The 25,225-nt window shown below is 48.0% G+C and overlaps 1 protein-coding gene across 2 annotated transcripts in view; it reads left to right on the forward strand.

The window, feature by feature from the left end:
- The window catches only part of LOC309882993 (vascular endothelial growth factor receptor kdr-like), a 131,753-nt gene that overhangs the window by 61,371 nt on the left and 45,157 nt on the right, over window positions 1-25,225 (forward strand). For both annotated transcript variants that reach the window (XM_082770611.1, XM_082770612.1), the window contains exons 9-12: window positions 1,203-1,378; window positions 12,797-12,947; window positions 15,523-15,628; window positions 24,212-24,320. In XM_082770611.1, coding sequence (XP_082626737.1) covers window positions 1,203-1,378; window positions 12,797-12,947; window positions 15,523-15,628; window positions 24,212-24,320 — 542 coding nt within the window. The remainder of the gene's footprint in view (window positions 1-1,202; window positions 1,379-12,796; window positions 12,948-15,522; window positions 15,629-24,211; window positions 24,321-25,225) is intronic.

Below are 25,225 nucleotides of genomic sequence, written 5' to 3' on the forward strand. Positions count from 1 at the left end.
GCTCCACCTGGAGTGTGTTGGATCAGGTTAATAGCAAGGGCAACGTGTCAGCAAGTCCAGCAGACATTCATTCCTCTTGTTGCCCTTAAATTGCTTGTCCTCAACCCTGTCACTCGTTCCGTGCTGTGTTTTACAACCCCACCTTGTGCACCTCTAACAGTATGACAGCTGCTGTGGCTTTGTGTGTCCCGGCAGGGAAGGCAGCCCGGGTGAGTTAGCACCTTCAGGGTGTGCTTCTCCCTGGCCAGCCGAGTGCTGCTTCGGTGGCCTGGCAGATATTTTTAATTGCTGCTGGTTTTTAGGAGATGGAAACCTTCCTGGGAGTGGAAGCGGGGACCATCCCCCCGTCCTGTGCCAAGGCTTTGTTCTCGGGGCTCAGCGTGGAGCAGTTTGGTGGCTGCTGGGACCACCAGAGCTGCCTTCCCTGTGTGCTACAGCTGTTGATGTTGGAGGTCTCTCAGTGCAGTTGTTTAAACGACTGCAAAGGAGGTTTCCAGCATGCTAAGACAGTAGGACACGTGCCCCAGCTTCTCTTTCCACCAAACCTAAAGCTCTGTGTGTGGCAATGTCTGGCCTGCTTCATACTCATAACCCAAACGAGCAGGGTGGGTTAGCAGTGAAGAGGAGAAGGCTGCGTAGGCTCAGCAATCCCACTTGTTGTTAGAGAAGGTTCAGGACTGTAAATTCTTCACTGACCTTCTTAATGACCGTAAACTCTCCAGGACACGGACGTTAGCTTTTTCAGACACAGTAAAGGATCTTACGTACATGTCCAAAAACAACTGTGATTAATTCCCATCTTGTTTTAAAACTGATGACACAGATTTTGGCTAGCCCGTGATTTACTGCACCGAGAGCTGCACATCTCGCTGCTGTTTGCAGTCCAGCATAATCTGGGGGAAGCTAGATGTGCACTTCTGATTATAGCTGAGCATGCAAAAGCACTGATAATTCAGGTTCATTACAATTTCTTTCTCCTGTCTGTTGGATGAAGCCCACAGCACTGCAGATGCTGCTCAGTTTTAGTCAGGAAGGACAACGCAATAGCTGTGCCATCCCAGCAGCGCTTCCAGGCCTGTGTTTCCCTTGCTGTTTCTGCAGGGTGACTCTTTATCCACTCTAATTTGGGTACCAGTTAAGTTTTTTGAGGGCTTAACGGGCATGTGCACACATGACGAGCGTTGATGAGACTTTCACAACAGGTACAAAGACGGCAAACTGATCAAGGATAACCACACTTGCTATGAGCCCGAGCCACTGAAATACAGACTGGGCATAAGAGACGTGAGACCAAAGCACGCCGGCAACTACACCATCGTCCTGAGCAATGCAAAATACGGCCTGTATAAGAACCTCACCATGCAGCTGGTTGTGACAGGTAAGGCCCTGATGCTCATCATAACTTCTGTTAAATTCTTTCTCTTTTTTTTTTTGTGCAATCCTATTTTACCAGTCTGCAGGAACGAGTGACAAGTCCCCATGTTTAGCAGATAGAAGCTCGTACAACGTGGCGCATAAATTAGCATCTTATTTAGGAACCACTGAAGCTCCATCTCACCTCACCCCATGCTAAATAGAAGCAACAGAACGGGGAGCTGATATGAGGAGTCAGTCTGAAACCAGGTCATCTAAAGCCACTTTGCACTGAGCTACTGCACCTCAAAAAGAGACTGCAGCATCTTTTTGTTGGGACAGTGCCTCTGCAGAGGGAAACAGAGGTGGCTTGAAAGTGAACAAACTTGTAACAGGAGTTTGGGAGGACATCTAGTAGTGAGGTCTTGGAGCTGGGGGCACAGTTTCCCAAGAGAAGTGGTGGAAGTTCTATCCCTTGAGATTAAAAATGAGCTTGGGCAAAGCACTGGAGCACATCCTGTTGGGATAGGAAAAGTCCCAAGCACGCTGGCGGAAGGAACTAGATAAGCTACCCTGTCTTTCATGTCTCTCCATCATCCTGCTACAGAAATACTTTCAAAGTCTGTATTTTACGTGTTGTTATTTATCTGCTGGGAGCATTCAAGAGACAGGTTCATTTTCAGGGGGATCCAGAGAAAACTGACGTAAACTGTGTGCACTGAAGCTGTTTTACTGGATAGAGAGGGAGAATAGATACTGGAATCACGATTATTAATCTCCCTCGCTGGGATAATGGAAGACAGAGCCACATTGTCTCTTTGCACATCCACTGCCTCTTTTCATCCATTGAATTTGGGAACAAACTGAATCACAAGGCCAAGCAGGAGTTCAGCAGAAGTCAGCTCTGCTTTCTTTTGTATTTCCCGAGTTTGCTCAGCTAGTGAGATAGATAAAGTGATTGATGTAGGTTTGTGGGTTTTTTTCTATGGCGAATTATTTTCTCTTTCTTTTCTTTACACCTTAAAATATTCTCTATTGTCCTGTCTTGAATTACTTATGTACTGTTGTACTTTGTAGCTCCCAGTATTTGTGTTTTTCTCATTTCACCTTTCACAAAGGAATAGTGCCTGACAAAGGGAGAACTTGTTACTTAGGCACACTTGGCCTACTGAAAATGCTAAGTAAGATACAGTACCTTGCACCACCTTAAACATCACTTTAGGGTGTGAATCAGGATTGTAGAGAGCTATGAACATGTTTATGGGCAGCTACTGCAGCTCAGCTGATGAGCAGGAACGTGTTAAACTGCGGTGATTTGTTCACGGGGGGTTGTTTATCCATACAAGGGTTTTGCTGTCTTGTTGGAGAACGGAAACGTTCAAAGGAAGAGAAAATTAAGAATGATAATAAATTATCTTGTCAAGGTAAATATTAGTGTTTGCATGCAAAAGAGAATGTTAGTTTGAAGTGTAGCCTTTCCAGAAATAGGCACATAAAAACAAACAGACCTTGTTTGTGTGAGCAAGATGCTATTTCAGGATTAAACCATCCCATGCTATTAACTACAGCAGAAGCCTTTCATCTTTCTTGTATGTACAAGCATGTGGTATTCTGTCCCTCACACACAGTGCATGCCTAGCATGGTGCTCATTGTTAGCCTTTATTTCAGAGCCGCCCAACAAAGACTTCAATCAGGAGTAATTATTTCATTGCAAAACCCCCTTTCTGGAGTAGGCCAAGTCCAGCAGCTGCAGGAATGTTGCTGCCTGGAGAAGGCACTGGCTGCAAGGGAAGCACAGGAAGAATGAACAGCAGGTGCTTCTTTCCTGGTAAAACAAGGCCACCCCAGAAATGAGAGCGTGCAAAGGGAAATACTTGCCAGAGTGCCATTGTTTTTAAGCAAATGACTGGAAACAAGGCGGGTATTTGCCTCGACTGTGAACAGGAATGAGTCAAAACTCCTAGGAAAGCTCTCGTGCCTTTGCCAGGCTGTCCGCAGCACAACCCAGCGTGCTATACCTGGGGCACTCAACCCAAGGACAGGGTCATTTTGTCCAGATGCGTGTGGGAAGAGATCAGAAAAGGAAAATTTTGTTCTTGAAGCTTATCCAACAGCACAAAACAGACTTTTTTTTCTTGTGCTTTCAGTTGGAGTCAAGGGACTGCTTCTTTTTCAGATCTGAGCATCATTTGCTTTATATGCAAAAAAAACAACCTGAAGCTCCAACTTGAATGCAGATTTGAATTTTTCCCTTAACTCCTCCAGAAATAACCTGACACTTCATCTCCAGTCATCATGACTGATAGCCTGGTATCACACCTGAATAGATCAAAGTGTTTGGAGTTTTAGCAGACACTTAGGCATGCAGAAGGAGGCCAAAATGCTTTATAGATATTTTATGTAGTGATTACTTTGCCCACCACTGAAACAGAACCACCTCTGAGCTGAGAGGGGTGATTAATGCCTCTGCTTAGACCACAGGCTGTCTGCAATTACCAAAGTTGGAATTTGAACGCAGGGATTAACAGACTTCAAGAAAAAATCCTCTTGGGTTTGCAAGTCAACACAGTGATAGGAGCATCGGGTTTGCATCATGTCTAAAAGGTGGTGTCTGTGGCAGTCCAGCACCTGATAAGCCTCATGCTGAGTCCACAGCCATGAAGCAGCTTCCTATTGCTGAAGAGTAACATTTCTTGTCGAGTAGCAGCATTACTCCCCAAAAGCCAGGGCCAGACTTTTAAATCTCAGAGCTGCATCTGGGAATGATGGTGAATTCTGATTAAAAGAAGATGTTAAATCACTTAAACAGACTTTTGAATGAAATGATAAATGTCATCTGAATGCTTTCTTTTCCTGCAAATGGTCTGTGTATTGAAGAAATGATAAGCAAGCACACAGCCCCCTCTCCTGTGAGTCTCTTCAGAATAAGCCACCGTTCGTGTCCCTGAGCCATGCAGGCAGTGTCACTGGCAGTCAGCGCGCTGTGACAGACCCGTCACTGCCAATTCGTACTAGGGGTAGGGGAAGGTTAAAGCTGATAGTGCTGTGGGTTGTCATCCACAAACAACACAGAAAGAGCATGGGAGCCTTACTCATCAAATTGCATTAGATTAATTTGGCAGTGTATTTTACTCAGGAGTAACAGCAGCAGAAGAGACGCCTTTAAACAAGATGAGAACAAGATAAGAAATGATCTGCTGGGCCCTGCAAGACAGGAGCTTATACACGGTGCATCTCTTGACCTGTTAAAAGACCCACACTGCTGCTGGCTTTCTTTGGAGTTGCCACCCATGTACTTTACTGCAGCCAGCACAGCAGTACTGGCATAAAGCATGCACTGCATGTGCAAGGCATTTCACCCTGTAGTAATGAGCACGGTATTAGGAGCTATTTCCCAAAACGTTTGATATGGCCGTAAAGCTGAGGAGGATCTGCAGAGAGCACAGGTATCCACCGTTGCAGTTCCATGGAGGCAAGAAAAAGCAGAAAGGGCAAAAAACTCCCCGAGCTGCTGGGTAGGAGCTGATAGCGATGCTGGCCTGGGGCGAGGACCTGGTTGACAGTATGCAGGAAGGAGGTGCACGAAGATGTGCACTTGCTGCCTGGCCAGGAGGAGAATCACGCTGCTATTCAAAAAATGTCTCTTTAAGAAGTGGCTTAGCTGTGCCTCTGGTCACCCGTGCTCCCATTGCCTCTGGAATTTAATCTTGCAGGAGCACATCTCTCCCTTGCGGAGTCGTGTTGGCTCATTGTAGGACTCCAGCCCCCAGGAGGTAGCTGACTGCATTTTCAAAACTCTCCTTCTTTACATATTTACACATCAAACACTGTCCAAGAAGCGGCGGGTTGCTGTGCTTTTGTTTGGTTTGGTTAAATTCTTATTGAGAAAAGCTTCAAGAAAATAATGTCCTGAAGAATTTGGAGGGGAGGGAGCAAGAAGAAGGAACAATCCTAGCAAACAGCTGGTGGCTGCACATCTGAGTCAGCCAAGAGGGAGAAACGTGGGAGAAAAGAGTTATTGCGGGCTGGAGTACAAAGCTGTTTCAGAACAAAACATAAACAAAAAATCCCCAAATCTATTTATGGGCAAGCAGGCTGCTCCTCATCCTCACCCCTGCCCAAGTCATCTGCATGTACCAAGGTTCTTGCTGAGCCCTTTATGGAGCAGTCAGCATGCTCCGACCACCACGTTGTCAGTGAGGGTTGTAAAGAAGCACAAGTTAATTGTAGAAAATGGGATGAATAATCTCCTTCACCACTTTGCCTTTCTCCTTTGTCCCGAAGTTTCTCTCTTGTGCTCCCTCAAGACTCCTCCAGCAAGTGTTGCTTTGGGTTCCTGCTGCTCCAGTCAACTGAAATTTCATTCCCTTGTAGAGCCTTGCTCCCCCGAGCTCTTGCACTGTATCCACAAGAAGCGCAGGACCAGGTGCTAGGAACAGGCTCACCCAAGAGCAGCACAATTCGCAGGCTCCGTATGAATTCCTTCTCCCCTGGGCAAGGCCTGGACTACGAAGGGTGCGCGGGGAACTCACGTGTGCATTGCCACGTGCTCCTTGTCACGGCAGCGCGGTGATGGCTGTGCCTCAGTGTCCGTCACTAGGGAGAATTAGCTCCCGAGCACTTAATGATGCAAATGTTGCCCTGTTCTGCAGTCAGGCCAGCTCTTCATATTTGGTTTAAAATCAAAGGCAAAGGGAGTTCTGTGCCTGACCTACTTCGGCATGCAAGGGATGAGTTGACATCAAAGGAGTCCCCAGTGATCTCCATAATAACTCCGTGGTGATCCACGTGAACAATACCCTGTCACCTAACCAGATCCAGAAATAGTCTGCAGAGGGAGATGAGTTTAATGCATCTGGGCTGCACCAGTTCAGAGAAAAAAAGCTCCTGGAGCAGTGAATCTCATTTAAAGGCAGCTGAGGACAGAGGGGAGACTCACTTGGTCTTCTGTGCACAAAGGGCCACTGAAATCTCCAGGCTGGACATCATTGTGCTGCGAGAAACATGAATTTCTTTGGATTATCAGCATAACCCAACTGGTGATTAGGTGAAAGGACCGAGCCAGACAGAAGCAGGGCTAAATAAAATGCTCTGCCTTCACCTTACCTTCATGCTTCAATATTCTGCCAGGACGGGTTGTCCTTTGCATATCATATCCACCTCCAGAGTGGCTCCTTGGAGGAAGTGGCTCCTTGGAGGAGGACCCATTCAGGAAAAGCCAAACTAGAAAATCTGATTTTCTGATCTTCTGAGCCAGCCGAGCAAGCTAGAAACCCCAAAATAAAACCCAGCCCGTCTCCCTCCAACTGTTACTTCAGCATGTTCCTTCCCCAGCCCAGCACTTTGCTTTCCTCCTGGGCACAGGCAGCACTGGCTGCAGGCAGCGCGTTGTGTTGGGAGGATGCTCAGCTGGGAAGAGCAAGGGCAAAGCCATCACCACGGTGCTCGGTCTCTCCTGCTGGTCCCATTTGTCAGGCACAGGCAAGGGAGAAATGATTGAATTTTCTGGGAGATACACGAAAGGCAGGAAAAAATGCAGCAGCACAACCAGACACTAATTCTGAGCAAATTAGGAAGAATTTTCTCACTCACATCACGCGGTCCCTGCGCACTTGCAGCTCCACAGCCCGGCCTCCCCTTAGCCTCCGCGCGCTCCCAGGAGAGCCCCTAATGACAAAGTCAGATGAGCTACCTTCATTCTGCTGGAAGTAGCCAAAGCAATTTTAGGAAGAGGAAGGTGGGGGCCTGCTGCAGTTTGCCAGAACAATCTGAAACATTCAGCTCACGTCTTTGCTGCAGCGATATCTCCCTGACAGCCCTTACAATCCGGAGGGGGGGGAAGTTGGGAAGTGGCAGCACATGGTTTCCACGCAGTCTCTCAGCCAAGCCTGCAGGTATATTAACTGGTGGTGTTCTCCTGTGAAAAGCAGGCAAAGGGGACAGACAAAAATCCTAGAAAGCAGTCTGCTCTGCTGAAAATTAAGCAGTTCATCGCTACACATTTGCTTTTGAACTCTGTTGAAGCCACAAAAAATAAGAAGCAGAGAGACCAGAGGAAAACCCCTTTTTTTCCCAAGTTTGCATCAGGGATGAATGGCAGATCTGGGAAAGATGGTACAGGGCTGAAACAGAGCCAGCTGCCTTCCTACAGGGGCAAGAGAGACGTATCTGTAAGTGACTGTAGGAGGTCAGGAAAACCAAACCAAATTGCACTGCCATTTAACCACCAAATTCCCAGCAGGGCAGGGCAGGCACTCTGTGATTCTTCTTCACGTGTGCTCAGGCAGCATCCAGCTGAAGGGTTTCTCTTCCACGTGCTTCCACCCCGCTGGCGTTCCCAGCCTGTGCGAGCAGCTTACAATGGAGCAGCAGGGTGTGGGCACCAAAGATTAGGCAGGGGGCTGATAACTGGCGAGCCTGCTTCTATTCCTGGCCTCCTGGCTTCTGTACTGACTTTGGAGAGACTTTGGCCACTCGATTTGTCCTGGCATCTGCTTCCCCAGAGGTAGCGTGGGGACAACGTTGTGCACCCACTCCAGAGCAGCCTGGTGTGTAGTGCTGTGCAGGATAAAACAAAAAGCAAACAGAACAAAGCAAAGCAAACCCCCCAGACAAAATCAGCTGGGGTCAAATTCAGCGTTCTGTTGAGCCTGAAACAAAAGCTATTTTCACTCATTTAATTTAAATCATTTTTCTTTCTTTCAACAACAGCAACAAAAAAATACAATGATCACTTGCAAGCTGAACACAGATTAAGTGTTTTTACTTGGGGGGTGAATTTCATCCTCTCTTCCCCGTATCACTTGACCCGTCCATACTTGCATTAATGAGATTCAGATCTACAGTACAAAACATTCACCTGGCTCAGCCTGCAGAGCTCTGTTTCCATTAAGTACCGTACAAACATCAGATGAAAGATTCTGAAGTGCAAATTATTTTTGCTTTTGGGAAGCAGAAAAGGTAAATTGAGAACGAGTGGCCTCTCTGTGAATAGTTTTAATGAAGCCCCATGTCCAGCAAAGTACATAAGGTTGAGACTAAATGCCTCGCTGGACCACTCTATGGGATTTTAATGAAGTGCTCCATGTGAAAAGATGTTTTTGAAACCCAGTCTGGATGGCAGTGGGGAAGGTGAGCAAACAGCATTTCAGTCAGAGGTCACTGAAAGTAAGGCGAAGTTTCTCTGCAAACACAGCAAGCCTTTCTGCGTGCTGCCCTCTACATTTGGGTGCTTCTCTCGGTGCCAAGTGTGCACCTCCCTAACAGCATCTGCAATGCATTTAGAGGTAAAAAGGTCTCCTGCAAAAGGGGCGATGCCAGGGGGCAATGTCCCGGTCCTTTTCTGTATTATTTGCTCCTAATGCCACAGACTACCCATTACACAAGAAAGTAAGGTGAGATTTACATAATGCTGATCAATTTGAAACTTACAGTAAGCAGAACTGCTTTTTGATTGCATTTCACAGTGCAGTAGCAGCGAAGTCTTTAGTTATTCAGGTCATCTCTCACACCAGCAAGTGCACCTCTGCAAAAAGGGCTGGGGATACGATCACACTTTAAGCCAGAGAGGACAAAAACCCATTTCTTTCGATACATTTAAAGCCATCTGAACATGGCACATTGCAAAAGCAGCTGGAGACGAAAAAGCTTTTAAGGTTTGTTTGGCTTCTGCTTGAGGAAACTCAGTGTGGGGAGGGCAACGGCCGAGGGATGGGAGGCAGAGGCTGGAAGTAAGCAGGCAGATCTCTGGGGAACGGCTGGGAAGCGGAGAGTGGGATGGCGAGGGATGCTTCAGGTCAGGAGTGGGGTGTACTTAGTGCTCTCCCCTTGCAGCTCAGCACCGTGTAGCAGACAGGACCGCCGGGTCAGGGCAAGGCTCCACAGGGAGGCGTTCGGTGAGCCCAAGGCGAGGGTAGCAGAGGGCACTGAGGTTGGCACAGCCACAGAGCTTCAAGGAGGGCTCTGCTGCACTGAGCGGGTGAGGCAAGGTGTGCTGCAGGGTGTGTTGCAGGGTGCTGTGCAGAGGCAGCTTGCTTCTTTATGGCCGTTGTAGTGCTGTTAGTCCAACGCCTGCTGGAGCTCTCCATTCCCAACAGTTTGGGGTTTTTTTGCATGCTTAAGAACAGCTATACACGTGCAAATGTATCTGGGTTGATGAAACCCATATGTTAGATGCATAATTTAGGGGGCAAGCAGAAATATACCTGGATTCTGGCAGTGCTTACCCATGGATTTGTACCCCAAGCCTTTCCCCACACCTACCCATGAGCAAAGACACACCGGAGTTTGTGCATAAGCCACCACGCCGCTTAGTAAGCAAACATGAAAGGGAAAGCAAAGCAGGGCTTGGATGAGGGAGAGAATTATCTAAGAAATACACCAGTAGGTGTAGAATAGATAATCACTGGCTTTAGGTTAAAAACTCCTCGTCATGCTAATGCAGAGCCTTTCTGCAGGCGAGACTGCTGCGGTTGCCCACTGAGCCAACCACCTCGTTACTGCCCCACTAAACCCACACGTAGCTGGCATGGCAGAGGTGACTGAACAGCCCCGAGGGGTTCAAGCACCGATGGAGGCAGCTGCTGCAGATAGGATCTAGCTGAGACGTGAGCCAAGTGAACGAGAATCATTCCTTCAGCTGCCTTCAGGGGCACAGCACGTAAGACGGCCGCTGTGCCCACTGTGCATAGGGTGGGAGAGTTCTCGGCTGAGGAATATCCCCCACCACATCCTACACCCCAAATCCGAGGCGTGCTGGGGCCAATGCCAGCAGCCTTAGAAGCACAAAGAAGCTGCTTTCAAAACGGCGGAAGGTGGGGTGACACTTACAGGGTGACACTCGCAGGATGACACCTACCACCCTTTCAGTCGATGCAGGGGAAACAAGAGAGAAAAAGAGAGACTTCAAAATTGCTTCAATCTCTGAGTGCCGTGCCCGTAATTACCTATTACCCCACGCTCACTGCATTGCAACGCACTCTGAAAGAAATGATGGGGAGGCATTTTTAGCCAGCCCCTCAAGTTTTAAGAAAATAATTGCTTAAACCTCATAAATACTAATTATTTCAATTGATGAATCATTTTGACTCATTCTAGGTTTCAAGTAATATTTAATAGTGCCATGCAGTAAAGTAATTGCGGAATTAGGAATTCATTTGTCACTCATGTGTGTTCTTATTTTAATTAGATCAAGTTAAAATTATTATTTCTTTTTTGGAAGGATAATTTAAATGACATTCAACGTGTTCATCATTTCACCGAGAAAAATCTAATTTTCAAAGATCATAATCAAACTTACTTTGTCCCCAAACTCTTTCAAACAAACACAAACACAAACACAAGAAGTCCCTCTCCCCAGGTGTGTGAGGCTTTGTTCCGTCTGCTCAGAAAGCATAACACTTGAGCAACCTTTCACACTGAACTTGAGTCATTTTTTCTGAGTGAAAATTACACATTTGAGCTCAGTCCAAACATGCAGAACAAAGGATTTGAGGCTGCAAAGAAAAATGTCTGAGACCATGAAAAATGTGCTCCTGTCTCCGGGGAATTTTGCAAAATTATTTTTATGATCAGAAATAATTTAGTGGTGGGAAATGAGATGCTAGTTACATGGAAATGCAACATTAGTGCCAATAATTTGTCCTGTGAATTGCCCGTACACCCCCAGATCTCCCAACACTTGCTCAGTGATACATTGCATAACGCGGGGCTGGAAGCCCTGCTTCCACTTTGCAGATGAGGATTTGGTTTTGAGAGTCTGGAAAACCGTCCTGCCCGCTCCCTTCTTCATCTTCTCCATCACAAAAAGCCAACCCCTCGCCCTGTCTGCGGGGCTGAAGGAGTGAGGAGTTCATTTCTGGAGCCTGGTGGGACAGCACCTGCAGGCAGAGGGGGGAACAACTCAACCAAAAGGGATCAAACCCACAGAACAGAACGCAACGGCACCACCAAGCCAATCCTGCCATCTCCTTGTTGTTTCTGTGGTGTGATTCTCTAAGTGGAATACTAATCAAGACCCAATCCAGGTTCCTTAAAGCAGCGAATGTTTTACTATAGAATGGGCGCTAGGATATGGCTGAACCAGCTACAGTCAACGCTGCTTTCATCTGGTGGAGAAGGAAATGCTGATGGATTTCCAGGCACCGATGAGGTCAGAAGCTCTTTCAGGGGCTGACCTGGCAGCCATGAGAAATGGAAAGCGAGGATCCCACCGAGACGTGGGATCAGAGTGGTCAGTCCTCTTGCAAGAGTAGCGGGCCGGGAGGGGAAAAAAATAGGAAAAAAGAAAAAAAAAAGAGGGAAAGGGCTCAAGATTGATGAGGTGGGCAGCAGCTCCTGTTTATATATCTGGGGCCTCCTTGACAGCAGAAAAAATAAGTTAGCCCAAAAAATAGAAATCTAATCTGCATTCACTTCCCAACTTGTCAAAAGCCCTCAGCGTAAGGCAGCAACAGAGGTGTTCCACAGAGGGACCCCAACCAATAAATCTGTTTGATTTCCTGTTATGAGAAGCAGACAAAGAGATATGGCCAGGGATGGGCAGAGCTGTCTGCACAAGGGAAGAGCCTGTGCTTTCACCCCAATCTCAAACCCACCCTCTCCGAGGTTACGAAAAGTTCAGTTCACTTTGGGGATTTTTTAACATTATTTCTCATTTTCGCATGTTCCCGTGGGAGCTGGAAGTCAATGGGACAAAGCGTTGCCCTGCTGCTGGCCACAAGCAGCCCTGCAAGTGTCACACATAAGTTGGCTCTTGTGGGATTTCCAGCCCCAGGGTGTGATCTTGCAGTCCCTGCGGATGCGAATAACGCCGTGACATTTTTCATGGCTTTGCTGTTTCTGTGGCGAGGATGTCTTGGCATTATTCTACAAGGGGTTTCTCCCTGCCCCTTCTTCCCTGCCTCCTCCTCCCCCTCACCCAGTGCATGCTACAGGTAAACAGAAAAGGAAAGCAAAGTTTTCAGATCAAAAGGACAGCTTTGCGCAGACCCTGTGGAGAACCATGCACAGTGATAGCAACGCTGCAGAGCAGCAGCTGTTTGATAAAGTTCCTCTCAGGAGGTGACACCAGAAGTTGAATGCAATTTTGTCCACGGTACACACAGTGACAGCCCGATCCTGCAGTCCCCAGCCGATGGCTGTTCATGGCACACCATTTCTAGAAGTGTAGCAGGCCCACGATGGCACTTGAAGGCAATTAGGATGAACGAGGCAGTGTTTTGATGTATTTTCTAAACCATCCGAACTGGTGCCCGTGTTCCTGTGTGCGTGTGCTTTCAGTATTGCTGGTAATTGCCCTACAACTTCAGCCTCACTAAATCATCACTGGTAGTGGTGACAGCAAAGGGTTTCAAAACCTTTGATGGAAGCAGGCCCACAACCACAGATGTAAATTTGCTCTTTTGGGTTTATTTTGTTGATGTTGTGTTGTTTTTTCTTCAGAGAGACCCAAGATCTACGAAAAGGAAACTGATTTCGATAAGATTGAGCGGGTGGAATTAAGAAGCAAACACAAGATCCAGTGCACTGTAAGCGGGAATCCTGACCCGAAGATCGAGTGGAAGTGGCAGCCCTGCAGCCCCACAGACACCCTGTAAGTGCCCACTCGGGGAGCTCTCGCCTAAAGGTGAACACAATGCCAAGCAGCCCGGTGCTTTCAAGCCAGCTTTTCTTTCCAGTCTGTCTTATTTCTTTCAATTAAAAATCGCAAGCAGTGCTTCCCTGCCCAAAGATTGCAGGGTTATGAGCCCCACAGGTTTCTGTTGCTTATGATCTTTTTGCAGTTACAAGCACCTTCTGTAACATCCAAATCATCAAATGAGTTGAAAGTGACTGAAGAGCAGACCTGAATGTTCTTTAACCAACAAGCAATGTCCCTCTGACTTACCACCACCTTTCCTTGCACCTCCTGAGTGCAGCCCACACAGAGGCTCTTTGTGCAGAGGTTACACACATCTTTTGCCTCTAAGAGCTATCGTCAGGCAAACCTACCAAAGACTTGGGCTCCTTTAGTTGCCACGTGGACTTTTTGCTGCTTCAGAGCGCACACTGATCGCTGTCTCCTGTGGAAGCACCTGCACTGCCCAAGGTGCCGGGGGTACCAGGCCTTCACGCCATACTGAGGGCCCTTTGCTGGGGGTCTGGAGTTGGCCTCAGGTGTCAAGAAACAGAAGGAAGTGACTGGGTCAAAACTGTCAGGAAGGAAGGAGGCAAGTTAAAATAAAAGAAGCCTTTTGAGATTCACTTCATGCAAGCAGACGCTTTCTTTTCTCATGCTGTGTAAGCAGGGTGGCCTGCGGGGAGAGGTAAGCTCAGCTCTAAGCGGGGAGCAGCAGGGGCTGCAGAGGAGCCAGGTGTAAGCATTGCCCTGTCATCAGACAGGGAAGAGCCACAAAGAGAAGCTCCTCTCCCAGGCTCCCTACAGCAGCGGTTGCAAAAACGTTAGGTGATGTCTCAGGTTGGGTCGAAGAAAGGACCCGATGTCCTTCCACAGGGGAAGCACCTCCTTGTCCAGCACCTGGCCAGGAGTTACACTGCACCTTTGGGAATCACAAGGCAGAGATTTGCAGGCTTAGGTAGGGTGGCTGGCATCAAGGCACACAAGCCCAAGCTGCTTCTTCAGAGGTGTTTGACCAGAGCAGGGAGGAAATACCCTAAGGAAACATCGTGCAGTCATAGGAAAGCCACAGAGATGACATGAAATCTTTTCCAGACCTTTCTGTCCAGGGAGAGAAAAGCGCTCGTGAACACTGAATTACGCCAGTTTCAAACCAGGGACCTGGTAGCAGAAGACCTCGTATAACCCTTGTTCCAGCTCTCTGACTCTCTGATCTTATCAATTTAAATACAATTGCACAGTGGCGTCTACCTCTTCTGGCCCCCGGGGCAGCCTTATCTTTTTCCAGCAGAAGCTGTAGGAGGATTCCTGTGGGAAATGACACAGCCCCCATTTCCTCCTGTTGTCTCACTTCCTCTCTCGCTCTCTTTCTCTCCCCCCTCCTCAGTGGTGCACTTTGAATCCCCAGCCCCGATCATTGTTCCTTAGAGCTGGGATGTGATTTGCTTCCGCTGAGTTTTTTCCCTTCACCCTCCAGCCGGCACTGTGCCCTGCAGGAAGTCTCCCAGGGCATCTTCTAACGAGGCTGTTCGGGGAGCTGGGAGCCCTCCCTTAGCCCAGGGTGTGAATCCTGTGTCTTGTGCATATTTGGCTGAGGCCCGGCTGGGTTACAGACTCATTTTCTGCAGTAGCAGCCTTTGCACATCACCTCTAGAAGTCTATGTGCATTTTCCCTCCTGCAATCCTAATTTGCTGCTGTGGGCTCCGAGGCTGCTGGGACTGGAGGTGATAAGGACGCTTTTTTTCTGCCGTGCATCGCGATGCCTTGCACAACATCCAACTGCAGCTGGTTGTGGAACTGAATTGACTTCACCAGCTTGTTCTCACAGGGTCCCAGTTCCCAACGCCTACCCTGGACTGAAAATTTGAAAATAAAAAATTTCCTGGAGTGGCACAGCCGGCAGTGCCCTCAGCCAGCATCCCTGGGGCTCCAGCCTGCCGAAGACTTTGTGCTCCTAAGCTAGGGAAGGCTGGTGGATGTGCTGAGTTATTTAAAGGCTTGGTGTTAAAGCAGATAGAAAAGCCCTTTACCTTGGGTGGTGCAGATACACCTTGCAGCATGACAGCCTGCATTTCATGTCAGAGGGCTCAGCAGCCAGCCAGCCATGCTCAGTGACACCCATCCCCACACACTGCCATTCTGAAGTCTGAAATGCACTGCAAGTGCTCGAAAGAGCCCTTAAAGAGCCATAGCTGCATTGAGCTGCAGTATCGCCCTTATTAGCCCCATTAAATAAGCGTGGTATTATTAAGTGTCCAGTATTTTCTTTTTTCTCAGTCTTCAGAATGCCTGGGGGGTTTCCTGGCTGCTCGTGCATTGATCTTTGGCCACCTTCGTGGAGGTGGCTCCTAAATACCTTTAAAATGCTGTGATGAAGGAATACAGCGCTTTTAGAAAGCGGTAATGATCTCTGTCAGGAAGAGCTTTTAGAAGTTTTGAAGACCTAAGACCGTCACTTAAGAATGCCATTCTTTCATTTTAATCATGCCTCCTCGGGTTATCTGCGGTGAGCTGTGTTCTTGAACATCACCTCTGCTTTTCCACCTCCAGGTGCAACCCCGATGGGCAAAAAATTCTGGTTCAGGAGAACACGATCGTAGGCAACAAGATCAAGAGCATTGAAAATATGACCATGAAGCACGGGGATAAAAGGAAGGTATGTGTGTGATGGAGAGCTGAGCACTGATGTCACGGCCTAGCAGTGGGCTTTACGGAGGGGATGCTGCGCTCACACAGCGCTCTCCCCACGGTTCCCAAGCTGCTGCTGGCTGTTAGCATGCTTGAAATTCCACGGCCCTGGGATCATTTTCAGATCTCTGCTGTTTATAAATGCTGGGATTCTGGCAATGATGTCACTTACCCTGTTTAAAACTCTCCAAAGAGTTCTGGGTCAAAAACCTCTCTGTCTCCCTCAGCCTCGCGGAAGTGTAAGACAGCTTCAGTGCAAGAGGGGTCCTGTGAAGCGCACCCAGCTGATAAGGGCATCAGGTTCATTAAGATGCTCTGCTCTTAGCACTTTGTACTACCCAGCCTTGCCTGCTCTCCCAGTAGCAGGACTTAAACAACTGGGTAATTTAAGAGGCCTACCATGGCCAGAAACAGCTGGGCTGATGTTCAGTGTCTGAATGCCCGTGGCACCTGCCTGTTTCAGTGGGAGGTGTGGACGGTTCCTTTCCCATTTAGGTCCCCAACCACGTTACCGAGCCGAGGAGGGCAGCAAGGCCTCCTTCCTTCTCCACCTCCCTGCCTGCTTCTCCTTCCAAACTGATCGTGCCGGAGCACGCTTCCTGCACGAACTGCAAAGATCCCAGCCATGAATTATCTGTTAAAGGCCTCGGGGACCTGCAGTGACACGGGGTGATGCTGAGTGATACCGTTTACACACGTCCATGCTAACCCTTGAGAAAGTGCCAGAAGCTTTCCTGCTCTAGATTCACAGACTTTGGCTATGCCTCGCAGAAGGGGCCGTGGTCCTGCTCAGAGAGCTGATGTACCCCGGTTGGACTTACAGACATTGGTGGCTGGAGGAGTGGTTTTGCAGCCACCCGTGGTTTGAGGCGGGCGATTCAGATTCGTGCTGACACCTGCAAGGTGCTGAGTGCTGCAGGTCGGATCCTGGTGTACCTTTAAGCATGTGATAATTCTTGGGGTACTCACATGCTTAAAATTAAGCACAAAGCTAAAGTGCTTTTCTGGACCAGGCCCAAACTAAATCAGCATCTGGCAGGATCAGTGCCTAAGCCATCTGCTCTTTCTCATGGAGACTTTCCAGTTCTAAACATAATCTAAAACAGAGCTCAGAAACATGGAGGTTGGGCTGGGAAGATGAAAATTGGTGTTCACTTTTCACTCTGGAGTTGTCCCTTTGCTGGAAGATATCTAGAAATTGGATTTACTTAGATACTATAGTGCCCCATAAGGTCTGTCTTTAATGTACTCTCTAAGATTTGGGGATCTTAGGTACAAACAACTATCTCCAGAGCTCCAATTGCACAAATTGGAGGTCGGTGACATGTACCTACACACTTTCTCCCTTTTCTGAACCTTTCTGTTTGCTGCATGGCTAGACAAGAGTTTAGTGGCTTTTGTGGCTCCTGTTGCTCTCCATCTATGCAGCCTGTCAAAATACATGATCTAAGAACTTTATGTCTGATGATCAGTCTTAAATTTATGTTAGTTCCCACATGAAAGTGAAGAGTTTCACCATTGCTGTGACTCAAAAACTATCTGTTGGCTGCTGGATTGTCCCACATCCCGGGATAGCAAGACACCTTGACCGAAATTTAAAATGTTTATCTGTCTTTATTTTATGCTTATGCCTATGTATGTCCCTCCCGTTTCTTCTTTTCCCAACATTGCTAAGGTAAATACGTAACAGGGTGAAATATGTGTTTGATCCCAGGCTTACAGATGGCATTTGGCTGCAGTCCCTATGAGTGAGGTGCTTTAGGGGTGCCACAGAGCTCCTGGATTCAGTGCAGCACTCCAAATGCATTCTTGCTCCATATTGGTGCATGATTAGGGGCTTCGCCGCTTTCCCCTATCCCCTGATTTCCCCAGAAAGCATAAAAGCAGGCACAGCAATCCAAGGAGAAACAGTGCTCCGCTGCCCCAGGGGACACCCCAGCACCTCCGCACGGGTGGCTCCCGACATCACCCACGTGCCCGTGCTGGGTGAGGGGAGGCACCGCTGGGGTAGGTGCTCTGTGGGAATGGGGGCCACGAGGGAACCTCGGTCCAAGGACCCCAAGGTCCTGCAAAGGACTCCTCGTGTTCCCTAAGAGCTTTGCTGCTGTTTACCCCTCGAGGACCACAAACAGCCCTGAGGCTGCTGGTCCGCATTGCACAGCTACCTCTGCCCCTTCCTTAGGCTCCAGGCATCCTGAAGTACTCCGTTTTTAGACATGTTCAAAAGCTCAGCCCACACCCTTCAACTTAAGCTTTTACATATTTCGTTATTAAAGTTTCATAACAATACTTCTTTACAAGTTACATAATTTTACGATTTATAATATATTCATTATTTTCATCTCCTGCTGATCCAGTGGTTGAAAACACATTCTGAGGTGTTCCTAATAATTCTTATGTCCTGATTAAGATTTATTCAAAGTAATAAAACTAGACTTTATGAATCTCAGATTTCGGCACTTTGTCTCCCCGCTTGCATTAGCAGACAATTCCTCTCCTTCCCTCTTTCTGAAGTCCAGGGCTATCTTTGTTAAGTGGAGCCTTTGGATAATAGAATATAATTCAAAAAAGATAGTGATGAAATCCCATAGCCTTCAGACTTTTCCTTGCTTTTTATCAGTCGTTATTCCCACCAGAAAATAAATAGACAGGAAACAACCCAATCTGTTCCCACTATGCCCTAGCAAGTAATTCATCTGCATTGACTAGCCACATGAAATAATAAAGACGTTGGAGTCTGACTGAGCGTGGCTTTTATTGGCAGTGTTATGAGGCTGGGATTAGCTGAGATTGGTTATTTTTCCTGTGTGATTTGAGTCTGTCCGACAATAGCTGGAGTCTCAGAGCAGAAGGTGGAATTTACCTGGTCGCTAGGATTTCATCTGTAGCTCAGCGTCCCTCCAGGTTGCCCTCCGAGAACTGTAGTGACACGTTTGTTCACTGACATTTGAGAAAATGCATAAACTTTTTAGAGCTGCTCAGACTATGGGAATGAATCCCCAGAAATTCCCAGATCCAGAGTCTTGCTTAAAAGCAAGCTTGCAGAGGCAGCAAGCAGGGCTTTTTCCAGCAGCGCAGGCTCACACCGAGATCTTCAGGCATCTGTTTGATGGAAGTGGCATGTACGATTGGATTGAGGTCTCTCGTCAGATTTGCCATAGTGATTATTCCACTGTTATTCCAAGATAGAGAGATGAATTCACCCCCTCCTGTCATCCTAAAGGCTGTCTCATTCCCAAAGGAAAGCACGTGGTTATCACTAACAGTATGAAGTAGTTCATGGACATTTTGCTCAAATGCTGGTTGCAGCAATGACATCGTGCCAGCTTCATGTGCCTGGCAGTTTTAAGTCAACACTAAAGTTTTCACTCTGTGATTTAAACTGCTGTGTAGCTACCTCTGAAGACTGCTTTTTAATGCCAGGTGAAACACCCTTGCTTGCATGAATTGCTTGCATTTCCTCCTCACGTTGCAAGGCGCTAGCTTGCTATTTCATTTTCTTTTCTGTTAGTAAACTGGTCTCACTGCTTTGAGCTTGGGAGAAGGGAAGAAAAGCACAGTAAGAGCTATACAGAATTCAGCCCTCCTTGAAGGTTTCTTTCCACGTCTCTTTCTTCTCCCTCATGTCTGTGTGAGAGCGTGGCCTGGCCACGTGCATGTTCTTGCAGTGAAACGCGTGAATCAATGTTGCTGGGGAAATTGATAACCACTGCAGAAAGTGACCCCAAAATGTCAGGCTTAAGCCTCGCGGAGGAACAAAAGGATGATATCAGAGCAGTGGGGTGGGTTTGGTGACAAGCATGTGAACAGCTCAGCAGTGCTGTTTAAATGTCACCCTGCGTGGGTGCCGGTTTGTCTGAGCTCCCACAAACTTGCAGGGGAAGGTGAGCTGCCTCTGGGGGTTTGAACGAAGAATCCCCGATGTGGGAGACTCACCCAGATGTTTCAAGCACAGGAGCACATGGCCCCGAATGTCCTGGGCAAGTCTTCTGGGGAAGCCAGGCTGGCAGCAGGGACTGCAGAGAGGGCCCTCTGTCCTCCCCAGCCTCTGCAATTCACGACTGCCACGACTTGGGTGCGAGGGGAAGGCACGGGGCGCTCATTGCTCGAGGCTGGCCAGCACCTGCCCGGAGAGTGCTCAGTCCATCCGTACTAGAAATGTGCACCAGGAACTCAAGAGGAACCTCAGAGCTCCGGTTTTGCTCACTTTTCTGCCCGTTCAGCACCTCTCCCATCGCACAGCTCTGCCGTTCTCTGAGGGAGGTAACCGTTCGCCTTCTGCAGGGAGACAAACTCCCACGGCCAGGGAGCAGAGCAAACCCTGCAAGCTCCCATTCAGCCGACAGACTGCTCTTATCACTTGTCCTCAGTCCATCCTTTAGCATGTTTTGAATGGATGAATAAAATCATGGATCGGAATTGTCAGGCTATAAAAATAAGTGCTGTTCTCTGCCATTCAAGCAGACGGATTGGGAGCTAGCTGAATATTTCCTTGCAGGGTCTCTAGTCAAGTTCCTATTAATTACATCTCCCTCTAGCCACCTCCACCCCAGCTCTGCCGGAGTTAGACAGCTGAGAAGTTTTCCACCCACTTTTTTACTCCTCATCCTCGCCCACATACAGCTAACGAAGTGAAAGAGAGAATTGTTAACGAGAGCTGTTGGAGGGAGGGATTAGACAAAGGGAAGAGAAAGCAAGGAATATCAAGAGAGATTAATTCATGCTGGCTCCAGTTTGAAAACAAGGCCCTGCTGCTCTGTCCTTACTACAAGATGTCTTACAACACTCATGGCACGGGGCTGTGGAATGTTATTTGGCTGCTTCGGAAGTGGCTTGTTTTTATCAGCTGGGGAGCATGGCAGCGAGGCACACGGACTTCATTGAGCTCCTCCATTACGGTTCTCTCAGCAGCACTGTCTGTTTACTTGCCATTGCTGCTCTTCAGAGATCAGGTGTTTTATTTCTTTTCTTACTGAGTTTTAAATCCGGTTTGTTCTTTTACAGTAATTATTTATTAGCTAATAAGCCCTTCCTCGGGCTTGCAGTATTGGGTGGCCTTTAGGTTAAGTAATAGGAAATGGAGCCCTTTACTTCCAAATTCAACACAGGCAATCAAAACTGGTTGTTGTCTGAAGGATGTTTGGCGTTTGGCATGCAGTGAGCTCACAGGATCTCAGGCCAGCTCCCACTAGGAAGATGTCTAGACGTCACATGCCAATAAATTGTTATTAATTCCACTGGTTCCAGCGCAGCCCACACAGAAATGAAGGACTGAACAGCCCCAGAGCTCATGCTGCCACCTGGGGCTGGAGTGCATTGGCAGGGGTTAAAGTGTCAGTCGGGCTGAGCTGCTCTCGACTGGGATATTGGGTGGAAGGCAGAGCCACTCCTGGCTCTGAATCCAGGGATGGAAAGCTCTTTGCCAGCTGCATGGACTAAGCACGTGAAGTAGGTTAACTCCTCACATTTTTTTTGCCATGCTAAAGGTCCCCAAATGCTGGGACTATGCCACGCCACTGAGAGAGGTAATCCTGCTCACAGTTTTCACTGGTAATAATGGGAAAAGATTCCTACGCTCAGTTGCTCGAGTTCAGACTGTTTTCCCACTCAACTCAACAACCCCTTATCCCTACCTGCCATTACAACCAAGTACAGACAAATGTCACAGAGATAATGTTTGTTCAGCTTGGATTGTCTACAGAACCAGGTGATGAACTGCCAGCACATTTGCATTGTGAATATTAGGGTTTTTTTAACATCTGGATTACTAGGGGCTACTTTTCGAAGCGATATCCTTGCCTGATTTGTCCAGATACTTCCAAAAGCAGCCACTACTGCTGCCTTCCTAAATGTTTCTTTCAGGTTTGTTCTGGTAAAAGTCAGAACCGTGTGGTTTTATGAAGGGGAAGAAAATTGGGATGCCCGTTGGTATTACACGTTTGTGTTCCAAAGCATCAGACTCTTGAGGATTAAAGCAGGGTTAGGGCAGTTTGGCAGCTGAGGGCTTTACTCGAGATGCTGCAAAGATAACTGGGCTCCCAGTCTCAGGGATTTACCCAGGAGCACACAGACAGAACAAAAAGCTGATGCATGCTGATTTCAAATTTTCATTCATTTTCTTACAAAAAAATCACTCCATTCCCTTCTGGCTCTGAGATCCCACACTGGTTTCTGCTGGCTGCTGCTGCTTCGCTCCCAGTTTGGCAGGAAGGTGAGAGCAAACCGAGCTCCCTCTTGTGCTCGGGTGCGTGTGCAACGCGTATCCCAGCACAGAGCAGGGTGTGAGCACACAAACAAGAGATCTCCTTTATCTCTTTTCCACAGTGAATTTTTCCCAAGATACTGCCCACAGACCAGGCTTGTTTCCTTCCACCATTTTAAGATCTTTTTCACCTTCCCACCTAGCTACTTTTGAGCTTAGCTAGGACGAGGTCCTGGTACAGCTATCTGGCTCTTTTGCTTTTTTTCCCTGCTCCCATGTCAGACTTCTCTCGACCTACATAGCTGGAGCTGTTGGCATCTGCGTGTGGTGTGTGTGCATGAGCGTGTGGGTGCATTCACCTCTGGGCCACCAAATGCAGCTTGGGGCATTGCAACCGTTTTTAGAAGAGTCACAGTATCACCCCTAAAACTTTGGCCATAGTCCAAAATGGATAACTACATTCCCCTTTATGATTTTAACTGGCTCTACAGTATTATTCTTGACTTTCCATCTAGAGCTGTCACTTTGCAAGACTAATAGCTGTTAAAAAGCTGTCCAAATTTATCCTCTTCTGCCCTTGGAGAATCAGTTTCAGCTCGTACATTTATAGTGGCTTTTTCTATTCTCAAACATAAAATTGTTAGATCAAGTGATCACAAGAAGAAAGATCTTTCTCGTGATTCAGCAGTAGTTCAAAAAGCAGTGTCTAGGGCTCGAAGTCAGGGGGCAGTGCTCTGAACATGTGCTTGTTACTAACCTGGGGCGTTAGGCCCACTGCTACGGGAATAGAAAAAGGAAGAGGAGTAAACTGCCTGCCTGCGTGATTCAGTACCCACGTTACAGCTATTTTCACATCACAAATAAAGCAGAACTGCACAGCTCTTTCTTTGGTGGACACCAGAGGGAGCTGGGTTTTCTGGTCTTTTCACCCCTAAATTTGGGTTGTTCCCATTTTTGGTTAATTTCTGTGTTTTGTAACCATGAAAAGTGGATACTTTTCCACTTACCCACTATTCTGCTGAGGTGAAAAGAAAAACACTCCCCTTTAGAAAGTAAAATGCATATGGGATCAAAACCTTTGAAACTCATTTCCCTACAGGATTTAAAGTGCCAAAGCTCAGAAAATCTGAAATAACTCTCTGATAATACACCCTGCACAGCGATAGACACATCCACGGTGCAGCTTTATAAGGAGCAAAGGAATGTCTTGTGTGAGTTTAGTTTGGGATATTAAAAAGAAAGTCGAGAGATGCTTTTGTGCACTTCAAAGCACTCCCTGGAGATACGGACAAACGGCCAGAGGGTGTTATAAGTTTTGATCCTCAAAGTTGTTAAGAGAAGACAGCACCGAAAGTGATATTTGTTCCAAATGTGAGGGCTCAGAGTTCCTCAAGTGAATGGCTGCAGGGAAAGCAAAGCAATCTTGCAGGAGCATCTCTGCTATGGTGGCCTAGACCCTACTTTCTTGCTAGCAGTCCGAAGGAAGAACTAGAAATAATTAAAGCCATGATAGTTCTTCACAAGCCTGTGACGGCACATCGCGGCAGGGAGAGGGGAGTGCCATATGGCTGGCTCCTCGTTAGCCAGGCCCTGTGTAGAGGCAGGGCTTAGGATGCTTAAAGAGCACAAGCTGTTGAAGAGGTGTGCAAATTCAGCCCCCACAAGTGACTGAGCTGCTTCCTTTTTCTGTGTGGTGAAGCTCAGGACAGGCGTTCCTCCCTTCTCCGTCACGATCCGCCCCTTCCTTGTGCCTTGCCAAGTGTCCCACCCCACGCGGCTTCTCCAGGGGCTCCTTCTGCACCCTGCAGGTTCCAGCGGGGCTCAGGGGAAGGGTTATGGGATCAAGGTGCTTCCCAGGACCACTCCTAAGAGCGAGCTGGGGCCCAAAGGGGCCGCATCGCCCCCTTCTCTGGGGTTATATCAAAACAAAGCCAAACCCTGCAGTCACAGCTCTGTGAGTGACCTGCCTCCCGTGCGAGTGTGCGTGTCCTGTCACCCGTGGAAACCATCCCTGAAAAGCTGAAAAGAAAGCAGGTGGGTGTGGGGCTGATTTGCTATGTCCTGGATGAATCTCCCAGGTCCTTCGCTTTGGGCACTTTGCTGATGTTGTCATACACAAACCTGTTTTTCACATGGGGAAGGAAGGAGGAGAGAATTACCTGGGATGAGGTGATGTGAGATGAGACCAACAAATAAGAGCACTTGTATGCTTGTGAGCTCCACTCATGGCTAGCAGCTCCTTTGTTAGCTTCTCTGCCACAAATTATACACTTACCCACTGCTCCCAAACCCCTCTGCTAAGCCTGCCCTACATTCAGCATCTTTAATTTTTCTCTCCTTGCCTGGCAGATTGTGAGCACGCTGACTATGGAAAACAGCAGCGCATCGGGGATCTATTACTGTGTGGCTTCAAACAAGATCGGCGAAGAAGAGAGGAGCATCGAGTTCTACGTCTCAGGTAAGCAGCGCAGGGACACTGCACCAAACCCGGGTGCTGCTGCTGGGACTGCCTCTAAAGCTGCACACAGCTGGTGAGCGTGGCTGGAATGGAAAATCCCTGGGCATTGTGGTTTCAAAGCTCTCCAAACCACACAGAGCCCAGGCTCTTCACCACATGCAAGGTTGTGTCCCGCCAGCGCCCAGCTGAGTTTGATGTATCCAGCAGCAGACCTGATGCCCATTTTGCCTTTGCCAGCTATGGATTCAGGCCCCCAGTTTAGCTGCCTGGGTTTTAAAGCAGCGCTCAGGACAGCTGAGCACTGTCCTCACGAAACCTCTAGCAAAAGCTCAGTCCTGTGTGGTCGTGCAGTGGCCTGAAGCTTCTCTCTGACTCGGGAAAATGGTCACCTCCAGTTAATTCGGTGGGCATAGCAAAGGTGAGCAAGGCCAATATCCAGCCCTAACGCAGGGCTGCTGTCACTGGGAGCTGCTGTGACTTTAGATCCCTGCCCGAGCAATTAGCCTTTTCTCTGCCCTTTAAGGAGGGAGGAGGTGAACATGCTAGTGCTCCAAAGAACACAAATCCAAACAAATATGTCCTTAACCTTTTAACACAGGAATTCTTTAGTAGTGAGATCAGGACCTGCATCATGCTTTTAGGAGAAATGGGAGCTTAAAAAAGGCGAAGAGTCCAGGGAGAGCCTTGTTCAAGTGCTTAACCAGACCAAAGTGAATCATTTCTGTACTCACTTTCTGGATGAGTGGATGTTGGCCTGTAGAATTTGCATCAAAATAACAATTTTAAAACAAATTGTGCAGAATTGCCCTGGAAGGTAAATGTCTCACTGCCACCATTCCTGTTCTTCCCCGTGAAGCCCATTCCGAGGGCTGAGCTCACTCCCGGCAACGCTCTGCCCCCCTCTG

The sequence above is a fragment of the Aythya marila genome, assembly GCF_965140915.1.
Source record: "Aythya marila genome assembly, chromosome: 13".
Lineage (NCBI taxonomy): Eukaryota > Metazoa > Chordata > Aves > Anseriformes > Anatidae > Aythya > Aythya marila.